Genomic DNA, 24,435 nt, shown 5'->3' on the forward strand with positions numbered 1-24,435 from the left:
GGTGACAGTGCTCTGTCCCCTTACTGGAAAGGGTGGGGTGGGAGTTGGTGACAAAAAGAACCCAGCCCACCATTCCTGCAAGGGCTCTAAAATCCTTCCTCTTTCCTGTTGCCTTTCTACCCGGAGACACAGTTCCCCATGCTCCAGGCAAGAACCTTCTCTATCTAAATCCTGCCCAATGTCAAGATTCATATCGGGAGAACTGGGGGGAAGTCATTGAACCAGTAGGTGCTAAACCCAGCCAGCCTTACCCCAGTGACACAGAAGCAAAATCTCCAAGATAAAGAAATCCTGATTGGGTACAAACTTCTTTTACAGTGACCCTCAGACAGTAAGCAGCCTGCCTTTGGTCACAGAGAGAGTCCAGGTAGTGGTAAATTTGGAACTGAGGCTTCAAACATGACCCCTGAGGCTCTCCTCAGGACACACTCTCAATGCTACATCGTGCACACAAATGCTCAGTAAACATCTACTGGGTCACTGAGCTGCTAAAGATCTTCTAACATGATGAGAAGAAAGAACATGGATTTTCAAGTCAGGTAGATCCTGCTATGGAAGGCCAGTGGCAAGCTTCAGTCCCCTTAACTGTAAAATGGGGCTAATAACTATCTCCTGGGGTTGTCAGTGATGATTAAATGACATATCCCAGGTAAAATCCCCAGCCCAACCCTTGGCACAGAAAAGGCACTTAAATGGTAGCAGTTATCAGTGAGAGGTGCTAGAACAGAGTGATAGGATAAGAACACAGAGTGTGGAACCAGGTTGGCTCCACTTTGTAAGATGTGCGATGCCAGAAGTTTCTTTTGCCTATTCCTTCATCAGTAGGATGAAGCTATTGGAGACAATGAAATGAATATAAATAGAATGCTAACAGCAATGTCTGGCACAAGGAAATAAGCATGATATGCTAGCTCTAATAATTATATCCTTTGCAGTGGCCCTAAACACAGTAATTAAGTGCAGTCTGGAGAAAAATGTCAGAGAGAGAGAAGGGGAATAAAAAATAAAAACCCCACAACTCCACATTCACAGAAAGAGGATACAGGTGTAGCCAGGATAAAATAGCCCATGGAAGCTATGGAGAGCCTTCCCAACAAACTTGTCAGGCCCCTTTGAATTGTTGCACACTTTTCTGCTCACTGTACTTTCAATTATCTGTTTTTGGTATATGAACTGTGTCTCCTGTGAGGGCAGGGATCCTATCCCATCCCCACCTCAGGTATAAGGCTGGGCACTAGGGAAGAGCTGAGTTGATGGAAGAGACAGAGGGAATGTAAAGAGAAGGCAATACTCCTGGACCCCAACATCCCACCATTCCCACCACCACCACCAAAAAAAAAAAGAATGCCGAGCAAAGCAATTGCCAAGATAAATCACTTTTATCTCTATAGGAAAAGAAGGATCAAAAAAAATATAAATTACATTAGTAACACAACATAAGAAAAAAACAGGGGGGGAAAAAAAAAACAACAACAGAGAAGTCTGTATGATGCTATTCTAACCTGTTTATAAAAAGGCCCTGCATCAGAAATTCACAATCCTACCCACTTCTAAAAATATATTTAGACATGTACAGAAGCGGTGGGTTTGTTTTTAAATTGCTTTTCTGTAAAAATATATTAAAGGTAAATAGAAATCCTCTCTCCCTGCCCCCTTTCCAACACCCAGCTCTGCGCTGGGGATTAGAGACCAGAGGTAACTCTCTCACCATGTTCTAAACCTTGGTTATGGCCATTCCCAATCCCTTCCCAACTCACTTAGAACCTGAAACATTAAAAAAAAAAAAAATACACTAGCCTCTTTGGAAAAGCATAAATCTGAGGGTAAACTTGCTTTTCATTTAAAACACAAAACAACAAATAGCAGGCTCTGAGAGCCCAACTAAATTAAACAGAAACCCAGTCAAACTGAGGTTGGGTTTCAGCTCCACAGAAACTTTTAACAAAGAAACAGAGGGGGAAGAGGCCTGGAACCAGGGGGAATATGCTAGTAATTAGCTGCCTTTGAAAGAGCAAGGGGAGGAGGTTGTTAATGGGCAGAAGGGCTGGGGTCCTGGTCTTGGTTACAGCAGTCAGGGCCTAGTCAGGCAGTTGCTTACACAGGGACACAGGCTGCCCTCCTTCCCTCCTGTCGCTACCCTCTGTTGCTCTGAAATCCCCAAGAAAAGCAAAGCTGGGCAGAAACAGAGGGGAGGGGAGTGGTAACCCCAAGTGCTAGGGGGGAGGTAGCCAGGCTTTTCTGCCTTTGGTGTGACTAGATGGGAGGACTGCTTGGCCCCAGGGTCCCAAAAGACAGAAAAAGCAAATGGGGCTAAGGGACCCCTGATTCCAATGAAGGAGAGTAGATGTGGGGCTGTGGAGAAAAGAAAGACAGAATGGAGACATGAAGATGACTAAGGAAGCCTCACATATTCCCTGTAGCCTGCACGGTAGCTGTTAGGTTCCCCAGAAGCACTGGGAAAACTGAGGTGACATCAAAGTGGGGGGTAGAGGACAAGGAAGCACTCCACTTGGGTAGTGCCAAAAATGGAGAGAGGGAGAACTTCTCCATCCAGTCCAGGTCACCAGGGAGGGAAGACAGGCAGAGGTGGAGGGAGCTGGGGGAGGGCCAGGAAGGGGGTGGGCTCTGTCTGGACAATAGAAACATTCACAAACGGAAGAGAGGGTGGGAGGATCAGCTGATCTGCTCCTTTACAGATGGGCATCACCACTCCTACACTCGGGGTTCTGAATGACCCATCAGTACTCTGCTTGAGCATCTACCTGACATCTGGGAGTACAGAGCCCCAGGAGTGAAAGGGTGAGTTCTGTAGCCTTCTTCAGACCAAGACCTTAAGGTGGGGAGAGAAGCAGGGAGGCTTGATGGAGAACCCGAGATGAACTGTCCTGCCGCATCCTCTCCAGAAGGTCCAGGCTGTGCTCTGTGGTATAGGTGAAGGGATCAGGCCAATGAGCAAGGGCTATCTGCTTCAGTGGTAGATGCTTTCAAGCTTCTGGGAGATGGTTTTTGCCTTCTGGTGCCCAGCCAAAGCTATGTGGATAATGTTCTGCAGGACCTCAAACTCCAGGCAAATCCCTGGAGCTCACCCTGGGAGGGGTGGCTTTGTCTGTAGTCACCCAAAAGTAGCTTCCTCCAACAGGCTACAAAGTCTCAACCTAAGTTTTGGGTGTTGGTCCTGTCCCCACCTTGAGAAGTGACAAGAATCTTTCTTCTTTCCAAAGATGAATGAAGTCAGCCCATGGGCTTTCTAGGCCACCCTGGAAATGGGGCAGTAAGAAGACTCTGGGCCCTCCTCTTTATTTCCATGAAGCATTTGGCAAGAGGGGGCTGAAGCCAGAGCCTTCTCCCAGGAATATGAGTCTTGAGTGAGACACATTCACTGGGCTGAGGGGAGGAAGGAGAATGGGCAGAGATGGGCAGGCTTCTGGAGACAGGGCTAGAGCTGCAGAAAGTGTTGAGTGCTGGGCCTCCCACTTCATGACCAGGGAAACGCCAAGGGGCCCAGGCTCTCCTCATGCTTCTTCTCACTCTGCCTTCCAGCTTTAAGTGGGGATGAGAGTAAAGGGCAGACAAGGCTGGTGAAAGGGAAATGGATTGGAGTAGCAGAAAAGAGAGTTTTAGTCAGCTGGAAACCTCCCATTTACCTGCTACTCAGAGATATGGAAAAGAAAGGCAGGATGCTCTAGTGGAAGTGGGGAAGGGAGTTGTGGGAGTAAGTGAAGGGGCCCGTGGGAGAGTCCGTGCCTTTGGTCAGTTCCAAGAAAGCAGGACAATGCGCCTCAGCACCTTGTCCGGGGCAGGTAGGATCCAGGAGTGCCCCGAGAGTTGACAATGGAGAAGGCAATGGGGGTGAAGGGGTGAGGGGCAGAACATAAAGGGGCTCACAGAAGCAGTTTGCCATTTCTGTGGATTTTCAGGATACGGCCGAGTCTCTGCTTTGCTGTAGCCAGGCCCTTTTTGGGACGCTTTCCTGTGGGGGAAAGGAGAGGTAAGCAAAGGCTATGGCAAGGGTGACGGCAGCAGTTCCAGCACCAGCTGTCCTTGAGCCATCCCCATCCTGTTCCTCTGCCCACAGAGCCTCCCCATCCTTATGCCTGGCTCCAGGACCATCTTGGGCCAAGAAGGCCTCCTTAATTACTTCCATTCAACACCACATGCTTTGGCTCTTCCTTCTATGATCTCCTGCAGTGGCTACAGACTTTCTGGTTACTCTGTCTGATTCTTTTTCCCCACTGATTTCTTTACTCCCCATCATTTTCCTTCCTAAATTCTGCAAGGAGGTGACTGTGCCTCCCCAACCTCTTATCCTGCCCATCAGGATTGAACAAGTGCCTGGTTAGTGATTATAGCTCAGTGTCCCTGAAGTTGTCACTCCCAGGGCCTTGCTTCATTAGAAACCCCTATCCTCATCACCCCAATGCCACATCAATCTCACCACCCTTGAGCTGTGTACTCTCAGAGCCAAAGTGAAGAAAAGGAGAGTTTGAACCCTCCCCATCCTTTTTCCCCACATCAAACCATCTCCTATGTCCCATGTGAACTCTTCCATATTTGATCAATTTATCCTCTCCTTCAACCCCTCTGCCAGAGCCCTAGCCTCTCTTCACTACAGCTTAGACTTGTGTATGCATCTCCTTCCTAGACTTCCCACTTTCAGCCCACCCTCCATTTTGGCCCACCAGAAAGATCTTTCCAAACTCATATCTGAGTTAATCTCTGCTTAACACCAATGTCTCTTCATGAACTATGAGGTCAAATCCAAGCATCTTAGGTTGCCCATCAGTGTCCCTCCTGGGTGTTTTAATTTACCAGAGTGCTTAGGGTTTGAAGCCGGTGATCCTAAGATCTTTCTCAGTTCTACAATCATGTGGCAGTCATACCTTGTCCTGCTTGATTGCTCTGGGAGCCAACTGAAGGGCGCCGCTGGGTCAGGAAGACACCTGGGGCCATGGGTGTGGTACTGCGGTTTGCTTGGGCCATGCCAAAGGCATTGGGACGAGCAGTATACTCATGGTCAGCAAGACTTCCTGAGAGCGCTTCTTGTTTAGGCTCAGGAGGAGGCAGGGGTGATGAGGAGGTGAGAAGCTGGGGTGTAGCAGCCAGAGTTGGGGCTGGTACTGCCATGCTGAGATTGGGCTCTTGAGGGCGAGGCTGTTCTACCTCCTTCAACAAAGGCTTCTTCTTGATATATTTCTTCTTTTGGGCCTTCTGTAGCTCCTAAAACACAAGCCAAGTAAGAGGGGAGAATTTAGGAATGAATAAAAGAGAAGAAAATTCCCCAGAAAGGAAACTAGACGGTGGTCAGTATGGTTCCCCCTGCAACTACCCCGCTTAGCTTGGATGTATGTACATACAACACACAGGCCTTCCAATACCGCAGGTCCTTTAGTACCATCCATTCTTCAGTCATCACTGCTACTAATTAGTACAGTGGCAACAGAGGGGTAAATGAGTTCGGAAACTTGGGTTTTGGTCCTAGCATTGCCATTTATGAGGTAGACCAACGACATGCCTAATATAATAGCTAAATTTATGCTAGCAGCTGAGGCACTTTGAATGTTTGACCTCATATAATCCTTAGAACAGCCCTGAGAAGGAAAATCCCTCAGTCTACACATGAGAAAACTGAGGTACAGGGATATTAAGTAACTTGAGCCCAAAGCCTCACAGCTGAAGAGTTGTTGGGTTCAGGTTTCAACTAGGTATATTAGAACACCCACCCAGCTCACTTCTCAAAATGGGACATCTGTAAGTCCCATGACTTGAATGAGATAAAGGACACAGAATGAGATAAACTTGGGTTTAAATCTATGTTTGTGCTCCCTAATTTGGATGACCTTGGTCAAGTTACTAACCTTTCTGAAATTCAACTGTCTCATCTGTAAAATGAGCAAAACTATAGCTGTTTTTCAGGGTTGTTGGAAACATCAAATAATATAAAAACACATAGCAAATAACAGGTACTCAGTAAGTGGTAAACTATTATTCTATCTTCATCTCTTATATCTTCTTTCTGGTCTTTTTCTTTTAATAAAGGACAGTCCTTCAGGTTGCTAGATCTTAAAATCTCAATTTTGGATGGAAGGGATGAATAAGGAGTTGTGTCACTTCTTGCAATATACTGGGTTTCACCCATCCATCCCTCTATGGACATACTATCAACTGTGTAGTGAGTACCTTCATAATGAGTACCTAGACCCCTGAGAACCTGGAAAAGTGGTGCTGGGAGCATGTGAACGACTTCACCTTCTGAAATGCTATCCAGCCACACAGACCAAACCAGTGATTACATTTCTTTGCCTTCTCTTGGCAACACAGGCCTGTTCCTGCCTTTGGAAGATCTGACAGGCTGCTTAGGAATTTCTAGGGGACAAGAATAATAATATTAATACTACATGCCAAGCACTGTTCTATAATTTAACTCATTTAATACTCATATGAAACCTGAGAAAGAAGAATAATAATTTCAATTTTATGAGAAGAAATTGGCATAGAAAGATTAAGTCATTTTCTACTTCTCTTGCCTAGAGAACTCCATGGACAGAGGAGCCCGGTGTGTCATAGCCCATGTGGTTGCAACGAATCAGACATGACTGAGCGGCTAACATACACACATATAGGAACAATAATGGGAGGGATGAATAAAGAGTTGTGTCACATAATCCCAAATTAGGAACCATCTGTCTTTAGAGTCTCTTTTCTCAGCCAAAGTGCTTGCTACTCCATCGATACCAAGAACTCTGTTTCTGACCCCATTTCTCTCATCTGAATCCAGAAATTATCTCTTCACACCTAGGTCACTTAAATTTTTCTACCTTTGTTGCTGATCTCCTTCTTATATATTTCATCCAGATTCTCCCACAGAAGACTAATCTGTCTTATGACAGGGCCACTTTTATCTTATCAATTCCCTTGTTCAAAAGGTCATTAGCAAGTCCCCACCCAAGTACAAACTCCCTGGCCTGACATTCATGGTCTTCCACAGTCTGGCCACTTATACCTACCTAACCCGTAATGACAATGATGAAAAGTTAATGTGGCTATAGTACTTACTCTGTGACAAGTGCTGTTCTCAGAGCTTTTACACATATTACCTCATCTAATCCTCAGATAGAGTCTACGAGGAAACCGAGGCACAGAGAGATTAAGTTGCTTGCTTAAGTGAAATGGTGAAGATTTGAACTCAGGAAGCTGGCTCCAGAAAGCATTTTTTAAACTCCATCTTACTCCATTCCCCAACAAGAAGTCTATAATCCAGAAAGATCTGTTCATCCACTCATTCATTCATTCAATCAACAATGACTAAACACATGCTTAACATAGTAGGGATACCAAGTTAAATTAGACATGTATCCACCCTTGAGGCCCTTACAGTTTAATAAGAAACACAGAAAAGTACACACTATAAGTACCATGAGAGGAATGCTATGGAAGCACAGAAGGCCACCGAAATAAACTGGTGGTGGATGGTGTGAAGGGGTGTTAGGTAAAGGCATCTAAGAGGGCATGATTACCAATGTGCAGAGGGAACAGTTTGTGCAAAGGTACAGAGGCCTGAGACAATCTGATACACATAACGAATATAAATACCGTAATGCAACAGTATGACTGGTATAAATGGCATACATGAAGGGCTGATACAAGGTCAGGGAGGAGAGGTAACCAGAGAGCAAATCAAGAGGGCCTTGTGTGCTGCACCAAGGAATTCCCTTATCCTGGAATGCCTCCCTATCCCTTCCAAAAGTTCAGCCTGCAAAACCCTTCCCAAATTTAAAACCTCTTCTTTGAAGTCATCCCTGACGAACTCAACCAGAAGTGAGCTCCTCAGAAGGGACTAAGAGTAGTTTTTGCAACTTTAATTAATTTGTTTATTTAAAGCAGTCAAATCTCTTTTTTTTTTCAAATTACATCTTACGTGCTACACATAACAGAGAGAAGTTCTGGACAAAGAATGGCCACTTGGCCTGGTTGGTTTCTGCTGGCTCCCATCAAAAGTCTCCAAGACATTTCTAAGTAACTCCAGAACTTCACAGAACATCGTATTAAAAACATCATTCTACTAAAATTTAATTTAAATAGGATGTAATTACTGAATCATATAGACATTTAATTATTTCATTTTATTTAAATACCAAGTAACATGAAATTTGAAGTTAGAGGATATGAGTTTGAATCTTGTCTCCTCCATTTACTGGCTATATTATGCTGGACTAGTCACTTAAAGAGAGCCTCATTTTCTTCACCTGTAAAATGATGAAAATATCACCTATTGAACAGGGCTACTGGACAGATTACATGAAATATTGTACATGGAAGCACCTAACATAAAGCTGATGGTGAATAAATGCTCTAAGCTATAGGATGTGGGATATAAGGGGATGTTGATAAGGAGAGAACCATAAGACTCACCTCCAACTCTGCTCCCAGGTGGAACACATTTAAGAACTTTGAAAACTATAACATGCTAGGAAGTCAACTTGATTCTAGGGCAAAACTTGGTGGGTGAAGCTTTCTTGGGAAGCAGAGGGTGAAGATCAAGGCAATAGGATCTGGTATAGAGGATAAGAAAAGCCTCTTTCCAGAAAAAAAAAAAAAAAAAAACAACACCCAATTCCCATACTAATGGGAGACTGAGAAATTGAGTGTACTCAACTGAGTCACCTCCTCAGAGCTTCATCTGAAGCCAAATGCTCTCACCCAAGGACACCTGGTCCTTCCCATATGAGAGGTTTTTACATACCCAAGTGATATATGCAAGGGCTTTTCTCTGGCCCCTTATTTTCTTTCACCCTAAATCATGTCAACTGTGTGACCTGTGGAAGTAGCTTTGTCATTTGGGATATGTAGGATATAGGCGAGAGCTGGAATACTGCCATGATAAAGATCACAAGTTACCCACTTCCAATGAGAACAGTGGGATCCTATCAGCCTGAAGGTCTGAGTTTTGAGACTCTAAGTCAAACTGCAATCAGTGGCAGAGCCATTGCCTAAGTGTCAGCACCTACCTGCTGGGCCAACTTTGCAGCTGCTGCAGCCAAGCCTGTCTCAATGGAAGCTACCCGGGTCCCTTCACGCACAGGACGGTCCTGCTTCGGTAAAGTTGGGGTCACACGGGCTGCAGAGAGAACAGGATGAAGACATTTATCTGAATGCCAATCATATTCTTGACCCCTGAGCCCCCAAAAGGTGTCTCCTTAGTTTTCCTCCATCTAGCTTTTTACAAAGCCAGATTTTGCTTCCCAATGAGTACAAAGCTAATTCACAAATGCCCAAGGTACACAAAACACACACTGATTAAAAGATAAAAGTTAATTTCCCTGAACTGGCATGTAAAGTTGTCCATATTCTGCTCCCTACCTACCTCCCCAATCTTATTTCCATGCCTACATCCTCAGCTTCTACAGACAGAATGGTTTCCTTATTATATATACCTCCAGAATACATACAGATCATCCTCTCTCCCTGTGTCCTCATCCTCACCATCCACATTGCCTGAAGTACCCACTTTCCTTTTGTCCACCTCTTTAAAACCTGGCCATTATTCAAAGGCAAGCCAAAATCAATCTTCTATGCAAAACATCTAGGGCTTCTTTGGCTCACACTGACACTCCCTCCTTTGAACTTAAGTACAAGTCACTTAATACATAGCACATACCATCCTGTCTCATTCCCTAATGTTAATGTGTGCTATTTTGTCTAATAACCAGGCTATGAATTCCTGAAGAAGATCATCTTCCTGTAAAACCTTTTTTATAATGTCTTAACAATCTTGAATGAAAAAATAGTTATTCATCCCACATTTTACATAGGAATTATATTTCAGGATAACCAAACATCCCCAGATGATGAAGGAAAGCTCTTTACAGAAGATAGCAGCTAATAAATGTAGAAGGAATGACAAAATTGGAAAATCACAGGTTTGACATTTCTCCAAACACATACAGATAGCCAATAAACACATGAAAAGATGTTCAACATCACTAATTATTAGAGAAAGGCAAAGCAAAACTACAATGAAGTATCATCTCACACCAGTCAGAATGGCTATCATCAAAAAATCTACAAACAATAGATGCTGGAGAGGATGTGGAGAAATAGGAACCTTCTTGCACTGTAGGTGGGAATGTAAATTGATACAGTCACTATGGAGAACAGTATGGAGATACCTTAAAAAAAACTAGGAACAGAACTACCATATGACCCAGCAATCCCACTGCTGGGCATATACCCTGAGAAAACCATAACTGAAAAAGACACATGACCTCAATGTTCATAGCAGCACTATTTACAATAGCTAGAGGACATGAAAGCAACCTAGATGTCCGTCAACAAATGAATGGATAAAGAAACTGTGGCACATATGTATATAATGGAATATTACTCAGCCATAAAAAAGAATGAATTTTAGTCAGTTCCTGTGAGGTGGATGAACCTAGAGACTATTATTCAGATTGAAGTAAGTCAGAAAGAGAAAAACAAATATCACATATTAACACATATATATGGAATCTAGAAAAATGGTACTGAGGAAACTATTTGCAGGGAAAGAATGGAGACTCAGATAGAGAATGGACTTTTGTATACAGTGGGGGAAGGAGAGAGGGGGGTGAATGGAGAAAGTAGCATTGACATATATATACTACCATGTATAAAACAGATAGCTACTGAGAAGTTGCTACATAACACAGGGAGCCCAGCCTGGTGCTCTGTGATGATGACCTAGAGGAGTGGGATGGAGGGAGGGGAGGGAGCCTCATGAGGGAGGGGATATAGGTATAATTATGGCTGACTTGTGTTATTGTATGGTGGAAACCAATACACATTGTAAAGCAATTTCCCCCAATTAAAAATATATTTCTTTAAAAAAGAAAGAAAACCACAGGTTTGCAAGCCCTAATGAATTAACTGATTTTAGGGAACTGGATATTCAGATAGTACCAAAGTATTATCTTACAGATTACTTGCTAGTCTCAAGAGAAAAAAAAATGAATTTTACAATGGTGAGATCAGGAGTTCACCTCTTACTGTCACTAACAGCAAGATGGCAAACTTCATGTACCTCGTAATGTAATGCAATAGGAAATTTACAGCATCACCCAGGAAGTAGTTTTGCCAAAGACCTGACATCAAGTAAGCAGTTCATATTACTTCCAGTTTTCAGGAAACACAGATTTTTAAAAAATTAAACAACACTGAGGGCAAACAATCATCCTACAAGATAACTGGCTTGGTTTCTTTAAAAATACAATGTCACAAGGAAGCAAACAAATCTAGAAGGTGGGATGTGCTACAGGATAATTATACCAGTTTTTGTAACAATTCAACAGCATCAACAAGAAAGAAAGGGCTTTCTCTCGATTAAGAGAGATTCAAAAAACAAGACAGCCAAATGCCATATGGACCCTGTTTAGATTCTGATTTAAACAAATCCACTATGAAAGTGCTTTTTTGTTAGACAGTTAAGGAAATTTGATTACAGAGTTAGTATTAGGTAACACTGAGGCAAATTATCAAATTATTATATTGTTATATATGATGACAGGACAGTGGTTATGTGAGAAAATGTATACTTTAGAGATGCATACTGAAGTATGTGGTGGAGTGGAGAGGGAGGGAGTGACACTATCTGGGATTTTGCTTTAGACAGTTTTAAAAAAAGTTATAGATGAGTCAAATATGGCAAAATTTTTATAACTTGATTCTCAGTGGTGGGTGTATGGGATTTCAGTTTTAATTAATGAAAAAAGTCAATGTCATAGGAAAAAAAGAAGTGGTGGTACTATTGCATCTATATTTAAAGATGCCTTGGTTGGTTACCTATTGTTATTACTATAAAGGAGACTTTCTGTATAAGCAGTATGCCAATTCTAGAACAGGCAATTCAGGAGGGTGAAGTCCTTTCTTTAAAGGTGATGTTTTATTTGTTTTAAAAATGATCTGGAGCCAACCTAGCAAAAATGTTACTGCACAATTTTCAGTCATGGATTCTTGAGTGTATTTTATAGTGTTCTCTATAGTTTTGTAGCGATTCCCTGGTGGCTTAGTGATAAAGAACCCATCTGCAATGTAGGAGATGCATGTTCGATTCTCTGGTCAGGAAGATCCCCTGGAGAAGGAAATGGCAACCCACTCCAATATTCTTGCCTGGGAAATTCCATTAGAGGAGCCTAGAGCGGCCCATGGTGTTATAAAAGAGCAGGACACAGCTCAGCAACTAAACAAAAACATAGCTTTGTATGTGTGGTGGTTTTAAAACAAGACCCCAAATTCTTTGACATTTTTCCTATTAATAGGTGGGGGGGGGGTCTATGTTTCCTCACACTGAACCTGAGCAGACTCATTTGTAGCCTACAGAATGTGACAGAAGTGATACTGCATGACTTCTGAGACTATGTCAGAAAAAGCACATTTAGTTTCTATGTTGCTTCTTGGAACACTCACACTTAAGAACCCTAAGCAGCCACATAAGAAGTCTGATTGCCTTGAGGCCATCAGGCAGTGAGGAAGCTATTAACCGTCACATGCAGAGGTCACATAATGGCTCTCTGCTTGGTACTTTTAGCCTTTGAGTCTTCCCAGCCCATGCATCAGACATGAGTTAATGAAACTTCAGATGATCCAAACTCTTGATCATCCAGTCTTCAAATTATTCCAGCTGAGGTCCCAGACATCACGGAATAGACACAAGCTGTCCCCCTTGTGTCCTTTCCAAATTCCTGACCTGTTAACACATGAGCAAGTTATTTTAATCTGAAAAAAAAATTAACCTCCTTGACCAGACCTGGATTTTGGGGGGAAAACTATAAAAGACATTTTGTAGGGATAGTTGAGGAAATCTGATAATGGACTGGGTTATTAAAAGATCTTAGGGAATTATTAACTGTTAAGTATAACAAAGGTAGTGTGGTTATGCAGGAGGGCATTCTTATTCTTAGGAGATACTGAAGCACTAAGGGGTAAGATACTATGTTATGGTGGCTGTAAATTAAAGTGGCTCAGCAAAAACTATAGACAGATAGATATAGATAATGAAGCAAATACAGCAAAATATTACAACTGTAGGATCAAAGTATTGAGAATATGGGTGCTTGTGTTCTATCTTACATTTACATGTTTGAAAATTCTCATAAAATTTTAAATAATGAAAAAGATTAAGCAGTTATAAAAAACAAATGAAATGTATAGTTCTTGAATAGATCCTGGCTTAAATAAGCAAATTATATAAGATATTTTTGATATAATTGGGAGAAATTTGAATAAGCATTTGGTATTAAATGATATTAGGAAATAAATGTTACTTTACTCAGGTGTACTATGATTATAGAAGAAAAAGTCATTTTCATATAGATGAATACTGAACCATTGATAATATTTAGTACATCATGATGGAATGACATCAGCAAAAACGGCAGTTAAGGGCTTCCAAAATTTCACTTCTGCATGCAGAGGGGCTGTGAGCATAATATGGAAAGACTTGAGAAATACTAAGTACTCACATGTGGCTGACTTTGAGGCTCTGCAAAGCAGGAAGTGAAGGCTAAGGCAGAGTTGTAAGTTGTCTGCCTGAGTGCTGAAGGTATGTCCCAACATGCACACAGAGCCCCTTGTCAAGCCCTGGAAGATTTACTGGTTCCAGGCATTTAAGGAAATCACCATCCAATTATTAGCTGACCACTAAGCTAACTGAGTAGAAACTTCTACTTTAGTGATTTTTCTGAATAAATTCCATAAATAAATAACAAGTAGCAACAAAACAAACCCTGGGGATTGAAGTGGGGAGTATCTGATTTCCAGAGTTGTTGCCATATTAACTTAAACGTTTAGTTTTCAAAAATATTTAGAAGATATGCAAAGAAACAAGAAAGGATAGCAACATATAGGGAAAAATAACCAAAAAAAACTCTCCATGACTTTCTAAACAAAGTTGGACCGACTAGATAAGGACTTTATACCACCTATTTCAAACATGTTCAAAGAGGTAAAGGAAATCATATCTAAAGAACTAAAGGAGAATATGAGAATGATGTTTCACCAAATAAAGAATACCACTAAAGGGACAAACCATAAATAGGAAGCAAATGGATATTTTAGAGTTGAAAAGTAACTGAAATGAAAATTTCACTAGAAGGTTTCAACAAGAGATTTGAGTAGGCAGAAGGAAGATTCAGTGATCTTAAAGAGAGGTCATTTGAGATTACCCAGTCTAATGAGCAGAAAGAAAAAAGAATGAGGAAAATGAGCAGAACCAAAGGGATCTGTGGGATGTGATCAAATTCATCAACGTACGCATATGGGAGCCTCAAAGGACAGAAAAAAGGAGTGAAAAGACTATTTGAAGAAATAATGGCTGAAATGGTCCCAAATTTGGTTAAAAAAACTAACCTACATATCCAAAAAGTTCAACAAACTTCATGACAGATAAACTCAAAGAGTTTATATATCATAACCAAAAACAGAGGATCTTGAAATCAGCAGAAGAGAAGTGACTCATAAAAGACTTACAGTTTACTGATCATCAGAAGCCATGGAGTTAGATAAAAAGCAGTAGGATCACATAATGAAAGTGCTCAAAGAAAATCACTGTCAACCAAGAATTCTAAATCCAGCAGAATTATCCTTCAAAAAAGGAGAAATCAGAATATTACCAAATAAACAAATATAGGACTTCCCTCGTGGTCCAGTGGTTAAAGACTCCACACTTCCAAAGTAGGGGGTGCAAGTTCAATCCCTGGTCGAGGAAGTTTTGCATGCCACACAGTGTGGCCAATAATAAATGATCACTCTTAAAAAATGGCAAAAAAAATTCCAGAGATTCATTGCTAGTAGGCTTGCCCTGTAAGAAATACTAAAGAGAGCTCTTTAGCTTAAAATGAAAGGACACTATACAGTAAATCAAATCCATATGAATAAAATGCACTAGTAAAGGTAACTATATACATAAATATAAAGGAAGTATAAACATATTTTTGTTGTATCTCATTTTTTCCTCCTAATTAAAGACTGTTGCATAAAGCAACAATTATAACTCTATGCTTATTGGCACACAATTTATAAAAATGTTATATTTAATTTGTGACAGTAATAACATAAAGTTAAAAGGAATGGAACTATTAATATACAGGAGCAAAGATTTCATATACCATTGAAATTAAGTTGGTGTTAATCTGAATTCAAACTGTATAATTAAGATATTAATGTTAATCCCTATAATAATCACTAAAAAAATAACTCAAATATATATTTAAAAGAAAAAAATTAAAATGGACACTAGAAAGTAGCTTTTAAACACAAAAGAAGGAAGAAATGAAGAATGGAGGAACAAAACAGAAATAAAACACAGAGAAAACAAACAGAGAAATGGACAATATGAACCCTACTTTGTCAGTTATTACACTGAGTACAAATGAACTAAATTCCCCAGTTAAAAGGCACAGATTGGCAGAATGGATAAAAAACCATAATCTTACTATATGCTGTCTCTGAGAAACACACTTCAGATTCAAAACTATACTAATATCAGAAAAAATAGACTTAATTGCTTAAGAAAAAGACTGTTACTAGAAACAAAGGACATTTTATAATGATAAAAGGGTTAGTAGATCAAGAAGGTATGAGAACTATAAACACATATGCACTTAACAGCAGAAGCCCAAAACACATGAGGCAAAAACTGACTGAATTGAAGGGAGAAACAGATAATTCAACAACAATAGCTAGAGATTTCAATACCTTACTTTCTCTAATGGATAGAACAGTTAGACATAAAGTAAGCAAGGAAACAGAAATGTCCTGATGTCTGAAATTTCCCATAAAATGCTTTAAAAAAAAGGATGAAGCAAATATAGTAAAACATTAGTTGTTAAATCTCAGTAATAAGTATATGAGTATTCATGATACCAGCCTCTCTAATTTTGTGTATATTTGAAATTTTTCACAGCAACAATTCTTTAAACACAAAGGAAAAAATATTCACTATTCTTGTACTTGTAACCATTTAATTTGATTATTATAGAAATATAGTATATTTAAATCTTAAAAGGCTAATTTCTTTTCATCATATCTGTTTACTCTTTTAAATTAATTTTAGAATGAGTTCCCCACAAAATTCCATTAGGATTTTGATTTAGGATAGTGTTAAGTATATATATTAATTAAATGACCCTTTATAAAAATCAGTCTTTATAATCAGACGCATGCTTATTTATTCAGGTCTTCTTATATGTTCCTCAGTAATGTTTTGAAGTTTCTTCACATAAGTCGCACACATATCTTAAGATTATTCTTGGATATTTTATATAATTGTTGCTATTGTCAATAGGATCTTTTTCCCCCACAGTGTATTATGGTTATTACTGATACTGGCAATTCCTGATTCTTAGATATGTGGCTTATATGCAGAGATTACCCAATTTGTTAAATTCTCACATTAGTCTTAGTTGTTTTTCAGCTGATTCCCTTAACGTTTTTCTAGTTATACAATCATATCATTTCTTTTACTTGTCAAATACTTATTATCTCCCATGTGCCAGGCACTCTGCAAGTTACTACAGATACAATGATCAGGATTGCCACCCTTATGGTGCCTCACATCATGATAATTTGGTCTCTTAATTTCTAATAATTATAGTTCTTATTTCTGCTTCATTCCTAATTATGATGTCTAGAACTTCTACAGCAGTGCTAAATAACAGCAGTGATGATGGGTATATCTGTCTTATTCCTGATTTTAATGAGAAAATCTTTAGTAGACTGCCTCAATCTTTTCTGGGTTAAGAATCTACTTTGAAAACGTGATAAAAGTTATTGGCTTTCTCTTTAGAGAAATCTACATGCATATATGCATATTTATATTAAAAATACAGTGGTGTTAATTAATTATCTGCTCTCTGAAAAGGGAAACAATGGATAAGATCACGTTTTGACATAGAAATATTCATATTTTTATGTAGAATGAGGAAAAAGTATCATAAATAAATTATATATATTTGACTAGTTCTTATAATATATAAAGAGGGCCTCTGAAAATCTTGAAGACCTACATGAATAAATGAGAAAAAGTCAGACATAAAATTTACAAAAGAAGAAATTCTAATGCTAATATAAACATATAGGAAATGTCTAATCAAAAAATTCAAATTAAATTGGTGAAATGCTATTGTTTGCTTGTGAATCACCAAAGATCAAAAAAATACCACAGTAGAGACTGCTTGTTTTCAACCCAGTATCATTCTCCCTTTCTCACTTACTAATAAAAAATATAACTTTGTGGAACAACTTAGCTAATTGGTATCTAACTAAAAACTACACTTCCTGGCCTTTTTAGCAGATAACATTGGCCATGACACAATTTCAGCCAAGGAGATTTATTTTTAAGAACTTAAAACTCCTTGGGGAGAGATGCCCACCAGGCCTATTCCTTTCTCCTTTTGCTCTTCCTCTTCTTCCTAACTGCAACTCAAACCCTTCCACTGGAGGGGATAAGCACTCACTAAGGATGCCTGAGATGTTCCTATTACTCATAGGCAAAGCCTGTTCTTAGGTATATGCTCAATGCCTATGAGGATTCATAAACAAATACTCTCACACATGGCTGGTGGGAGTGTAAACCAGTAAAACCTTTCTGGAAAACAATTTGGTAATACACATCAAGAGCTTTTAAAACATTCATATTAACAAATTATATTGGCAAGAGTGTAGGGAAACAGGCACATTCATGTATTGCTTGTGGGAGTGTAAACAATCTTCAACATGTAATTGTTAAATGAGAAAAGTAAAGGCACATAACAGTATATAAAGTATGCTTCCAATTGAGTTAAGGGGGGAAAGAAAATATATACATGCATTTACTTGTATATGCATAAACTATGTGTAAAAGGATACACATGAAACTGGTAACACCAGTTGACTCCAGGTGGGGAATTGGAAGGCTGTGGAACAGGGGTGGGAGGGAGACTTTTGACTTGGCTCTTCAAGAGTTTCATGGGAATCTATCCTAAGCATATAAATAGAGACACACTTACATAGAAAAATGTTCACTCCAAATGTTATCACTAATTGTAAAAATTTGGCAATTGGCTAAATGTCCCGTATTAGAGAGGTTAGGTAAATTAGGTATATTCATGGAATAGAATATTTTGTAGCCATTAAAATACTATTTATAAATAATGGCATAGGGATATGTTTATGATATAATATTTAAAAGGTCAGATATATTTACTGGTTTTCAACTTTTACAGTCAACTTCTAGTCAACATGGAGTATTAATTACAAGACAGTGTTAACAACCGTGACAATATAAACAAAAATGTACAGCTTATAGAAGGTTGGAGGAAGAAAAAAAGAATAGCAGCATTAATGTACACATCTTAGACAATAGGTAATCAAGAGAGACTGACAAAAGCCAATGGAAGTTTTCTTTCTGGCTTACTTCACTCTGTATAATGGGCTCCAGTTTCATCCATCTCAGTAGAACCGGTTCAAATGTATTTTTTTTAATGGCTGAGTAATATTCCATTGTGTATATGTACCACAGCTTCCTTATCCATTCATCTGCTGATGGACATCTAGGTTGCTTCCATGTCCTGGCTATTGTAAACAGTGCTGCGATGAACATTGGGGTACACGCGTCTCTTTCAATTCTGGTTTCCTCGGTGTATATGCCCAGCAGTGGGATTGCTGGGTCATATGGCAGTTCTATTCCCAGTTTTTTAAGGAATCTCCACACTCTTCTCCATAGTGGCTGTACTAGTTTGCATTCCCACCAACAGTGTAAGAGGGTTCCCTTTTCTCCACACCCTCTCCAGCATTTATTGCTTGTAGACTTTTGGATAGCAGCCATTCTGACTGGTGTGAAATGATACCTCATTGTGGTTTTGATTTGCATTTCTCTAATAATGAGTGATGTTGAGCATCTTTTCATGTGTTTGTTAGCCATCTGTATGTCTTCTTTGGAGAAATGTCTGTTTAGTTCTTTGGCAAAACAACAATACAGTATACTAATGCATATATATGGAATCTGAAAGATGGTAACGATAACCCTATATGCGGGACAGAATGAGAGACACAGATGCATGGAACAATTTTATGGACTCTGAGGGAGAAGGTGAGGGTGGGCCGTTCTGGGAGAATGGCATTGAGACATGTGTATTGTCATATGTGAAACAGAGCACCATTCCATGTTCGATGCATGTGACAAGGGCTCGGGGCCGGGGCAGTGGGATGATCCAGAGGGATGGGAGGGGGAGGGAGGTGGGTGGGGGGTTCGGGAAGGGGAACACATGTAAAAAAAAAAAAAAAAAAAAAAAAAAAAAAAAAGCCAATGGAAGGAGAAACAGAGGTTAAGATAATAAATCAAGAAATGGTAGTATAAACCCTATTATCTTGGGTTTTGGACTCAACTACCAAAAAAATGAAAATGACAATGTTGCCTCTCAGGCATGGGATTGGAAGTGGGGAAAGCAGAGGCAGACCACTGCATTTCATCCTAAATTCCTCTGTACTATTTGCTACCAGATATAGACATTATTTTGATTAAAAGGCAAAAAAAAAGTTAAAACAGGATATATGACTGTGCTTTCAACCATAAAAAGAAAAATGCATAAACAAAAGACTAGAAGGAAATATAGCTGCTTCTGGGTAGCAGAATCATGGGTGATTTCTTCTTTATCCTTTCCTCTATTTACTGTATTTTCCAAATTTTCTATTATGCTAAAAGCCAGAAAGTATAGGAGAAAATAAAATCATAAAAGAGGCCTGAAGGAAGAAAAAAAGAAACATTTGCTGACTGACTCACTAAGAGAACACTTCCCAGGACTGTCCTGCCTGCCCACTCCCCCAATCCTAAGCAACTACCAGAAAGGTCAAACAAGGCCGGGTGGAGACAGAAGGCCCTTTATTTCCTAGAAAACCACAGGGATACTGCAATGCCAGTACCCTCTATGGCAGACTGTTGCAATGATGGCTCTTAATTTGTTCACATGTCCTTGTATGCAAAGGAAGACACTGCAGCTCCCACTCCCAAGAAATAGTATCTACTTCTTCACTTTTGGAATCAAAGCTTGGCCATGTAACTTGTTTTGACTAATAGGACAATAGAAAACAACACAGCAGTGGCTTGCAAAATGCTTGCACATTGGGCTTATCCTCTCTTGCTCCTGGATACCTCTCTCCTACCACGTGAAAAGCTTAGGCTGACCTCCTTCTGGTGGATGAAAGACCCCATGGAGAAAGGCTCCAGCCACCCCAAATTAGGTCCCAGACACCTGAGGGAGATCTTTTTAGACCATCCAGCCCCAGGTAATCTGGTCCAGAACTAGAATAATAGTTCAACCAATGTACAGAATCATGAGAAACAATCAACTATTGTTTTAAGACACTAAGTTTTGAGTGGTTTGGCTGACATACCATCCACTGTAAAAACCATCCAATCAGTGAGATGAATAAAATTGTTTTATTACCCTCTAAATTCCATATTCAACTCAACAATCATTTTTCCTTCCTTCCTCAGAGGTGGACTCTCAGCCAGTACAGGTGACAATCTAAGGAGTCTTGGACGTTGCAGAGCTCAACAGTCAGCAGAATTTCCCTCCTTTGACAACAATATTATTACCAAAGGGCTTGGGTGATGGTACCTGAATGTTCTCAGGAGCCTTTGACTGCTTGCTGAAGTCTGTTCAAGGTCTTCCTCCTTTCATCTCAAGCCATATAATATCAAAAGCAACATGCTCCATTACCTCTGGCTTTGTTGATCTGAGTGCATGAACTCTGTGTCTTATTGATCATTTTTATTCCAGTACCTAATATGGTACCTGGCATACAGCAGACACTCATCAAATGAGTGTCTTCCTGTATTAAATGCCCCACCTAGCCAGTCTATCTCCCCCACAACCGCCCCCACAGAGTTTAAGGACAGAATACTGGATCACCTTTAGGACTCCATGGAGCATCATCTGAATTCTTCTTTTTCTTGTGTCGAGATTTCAAAGCAGGGTCATCATCATCAGACTCCAGGGAAGGGTAAACTGCAGTGAGAGGGGAAAAGCAGGGTAAACTGAGATCTCATCCAGAATAGTGACAACAGAATGATACCTACCTGGGGCTCCTCCCACTCCCCTACAAGTGGACCCTTTACTTAATCCATACTCAACTGCAGGAATTCCTGAATATGCCACATACTTTTCATGTATTTCTACTTTGTGCACCCTTACTGCAAATGTTCTTCTCCCAGCATCATCTAACTCTGATTTCACTTGCCCAACAACCATTTAATGAGTAACTTCATGAGTTAATGACCCTATAAAATTCAGCTTTAGATTCACTTCCTAAATAAGCCTTCCCTCTTCTCTTAATCTCTTTCAGATGCCTCCTCAACTCTCCATAGTATTCTGTGTATACCTCTATTGGAGTTGTTACATAGTATTTAAGAGATGATTAGTAAATCTGCCACCTCCAATTTACTGTGAGGGCAAGGATATGTATTATCTGATTTTAAACTAAGGGAGCCAAACACAATGCAGAGTAGCTGCTCAGTAAGTGTTTGTTAAATTAATGGAAAAAGAAGTGGTTCACACATTCACGCAAAAGGAACAAAAGACCACTTAGGCTGAACTGGGAACAAGATTACTGGAATTGAATGATGTGAATGACAAAACACACACATATATTTTATCCTATACAAATACATACAAACACCCAGTTTTATCATATATATATATATATATATATATATATATATATAACATCTATATGATTTAATAGGAAGAAAGTCTAGAAAGGTCCTACTGATGAGGTTAAGCTCTACTGCTACTAAACCTAAAAGAGAAGCAAAATGAGAGTGAAAATTTCTTCTTAGTGAAAATTTCCTCCTAATGATCAGCTCCAAACTTCTCTAGAATTCTACTTCATCAGAGGAATCCACTCTCCCAGTTCCTTCCAGATGGGCCTCTCTGTAGCAAAATGAGTCTGTTTTTCAGGACTTCTTCCTTGAGCAAAGAAGTAAAACCTATGCCTCCTGACTCATTAATTTTTTTAAAAATTTTATTAATTGTCCCTAGAAAGAAAAGACTACCGGTAATAGAGTTGTTTGACAAAGGTTCCATCCCTACTAGCCTAATGGCTGTCAATGTTGGGTTTGTCGATTATTTCATTGAGTTTGAAAGGTTTTTTTCCACCTAAAGTAAAGAAGTGTGGTATGGTAGAAAGACCTTGAGTTTCGGGATCAGACAATTACTTTGAAATTTGGACTGACACACTAGCTTTGTAGCCAAGGAGAACTTCTGTCTCACTACCTTCAACCATAAAATTGAAATAATAGATGCTACCTGCCTTGCAAAGTTCTGAGGACTGAGAGATAATAGGTATAAAGTAACATACAAAAGGAAATCTACTCTAAGGTTAATGTCTTATTCAAGATGAAATAAGATGTAGATAATAATTAATTTCAGACATTTAAAAAATACAAGTTAAAATATGCATATTAAAAATATGAGGGTGGGAGGAGTGATGCCCCCTCCAAAAATGATGGAATTGGGAGCTCCAAGGATCTGTTGTTCCTCCAGTGAAGCAACCATTAGGGTGTCAAAAACTTATATAATAAACTTTTGGGGGAATTCTGTAATCCAATCAAAAACTTACAACAACAAAAGGAATGCTTAACAAAGAAAAAACCTGCTAAATTAAGGCACTTATAAAAACTCTTTCAGGAAACCTCAGCTGACTGCTGAGGCAATGAAATGGATACTTCAGTGACCACACACAACAAGAACACAGTATTTGCAAAAACTCATTTGTAAAGTCATTAGGTAAATAGATAACTGTAGCTCAAAATAAGCAACAACAGTTAATCTCTAGGGAGAAAGGAAAGTATGATTTCCAGTTATCACATTATAACATTCAAAATGTCCAGGTTTCAACAAAAAAATTATAAGACATGCAGAAAAACAGAAAAGTATGTCCCATTTATAGAAAAAAAAATTGATAAAACTTATCCATGAGGAAACCTGGACATTAGACTTACTATACAAAGACTAAATCAATTGTCTTAAATATGATAAAAAAACAACCATGCCTCAATTTAAAAAGAGACTATCAATCAGGAAATAGAAAATATAAAAAGAAACCAAATAGAAGTTTTGGAGTTGAAAAGTACAATGGCTTGAATAAACAATTCACTAGAGGGATTCAAGAGCAGATTTTGAGTAGGCAAAGACTCAGCAAACATAAAGAAAAAATTACCTAATCTGATGAGCAGAAAGAAAAAAAAAGAAAAATGAACTGAGGTAAAGGGACTGTTGGGACACTATCAAGCTTAACCAACATATTCATATGGGAGTGTCAGAAGGACAGGAAAGCATGAAAAAGGCAGAACAACTATATGAAGATTCAGTGACCAAAAACTTCCCAAGTTTTATGAAATACATGAAAATATACATCTAAGAAGCTCAACAAATTCCAAGTAGGATAATCTCAGATATTCACACTGAGATGCATTATATTTAAACTGTCAATAGACAAAGACAAGGAAGAAGAAGATATAGAACGACTTTATCAAAAGAAAGACAAAGGAGAGGATCTTGAAAGCAGCAAGACAGCACAATAAAACAACTAATTTCTCATCAGAAACAATGGAGGCCAGAAGACAGTGGCATGATATATTTTAAGTGCTGAAAGAAAAAACTGTCAACCAAAAGTATATCTGGAAAAACAATCCTTCTAAAATGAAGGCAAATTAAGACATCTCAAGTAAACAAAGGCTGGGGTAGTCCATTAATAAATCTGCCATTTAAGAAATGCTAAACAAAGTCCTTCAGAGTGAAATAAAAGGACATTTGAGAGTACAGAAAAACATCAATAAAAGCAACTACAGAGGTAAATATAAAAGTCAGTATTGTTGTATTTGTAATATCTAATTCTTTTTTTCTACATTATTTAAAATTCCATTGTATAAAACAGTAACCATAAATCTATGTCAAAAGGAGCACAATGTTTACAGGTGTAATTTGTGACAAAAATAACATACATGGGTGGGAGAGCTGTATAGAAGCTGAGTCTTTGTATGCTATAGAAGCTGGACTGTATTAATTCAAACTAGATTGTTATGAAGTTAGAATGTTATTTGTAATCCCCAGGGTAACCACTTTTGAAAACTAAAAAGCATAAAAAAAGAACTGAGTGAGTCAATTTGGTACACTACCCCCCAAATATCAATTAAATATAAAAGAAAGCAGTAACTTAGGAAATGAGGAACAAAAAAATATAAAGACATATTGAAACAAATAACAAAATAGCATAGGTAAGTCCTTCCATATCAGAAATCACTTTAATTGTAAATGGTTTAAACTCACTCTTCAGGACATCTCTGGTGGCACACTGGGTAGGAATGTGCCTGCCAATGCAGGGGACACAGGTTTGATCCCTGGTCTGGAAAGATTCTACATG

At 39.2% G+C, this 24,435-nt stretch overlaps 1 protein-coding gene across 18 annotated transcripts in view; it reads right to left on the bottom strand.

Moving 5' to 3' along the window:
• Positions 1-1,360: 1,360 nt before the first annotated feature.
• PHF8 (PHD finger protein 8) overlaps positions 1,361-24,435 on the bottom strand; it is a 111,716-nt gene continuing 88,641 nt past the window's right edge. For 9 of the 18 annotated variants that reach the window (XM_081565474.1, XM_081565475.1, XM_081565463.1 and 6 more), the window contains 5 exons: positions 20,925-21,020; positions 9,006-9,115; positions 4,881-5,217; positions 3,886-3,970; positions 1,361-3,575 (listed from right to left, as the gene is read on the bottom strand). In XM_081565474.1, coding sequence (XP_081421600.1) covers positions 3,476-3,575; positions 3,886-3,970; positions 4,881-5,217; positions 9,006-9,115; positions 20,925-21,020 — 728 coding nt within the window. In that variant the 3' untranslated portion in view covers positions 1,361-3,475. Of the gene's footprint in view, positions 3,576-3,621; positions 3,971-4,880; positions 5,218-8,101; positions 8,244-9,005; positions 9,116-20,924; positions 21,021-24,435 lie in introns of those variants that run through there. The other 9 variants (XM_081565468.1, XM_081565469.1, XM_081565471.1 and 6 more) reach the window with 5 other exon arrangements.

This window comes from Giraffa tippelskirchi, chromosome X (genome assembly GCF_054371585.1).
Source record: "Giraffa tippelskirchi isolate mGirTip1 chromosome X, T2T-mGirTip1v1.2.pri, whole genome shotgun sequence".
NCBI classification, from domain to species: Eukaryota; Metazoa; Chordata; class Mammalia; order Artiodactyla; family Giraffidae; genus Giraffa; species Giraffa tippelskirchi.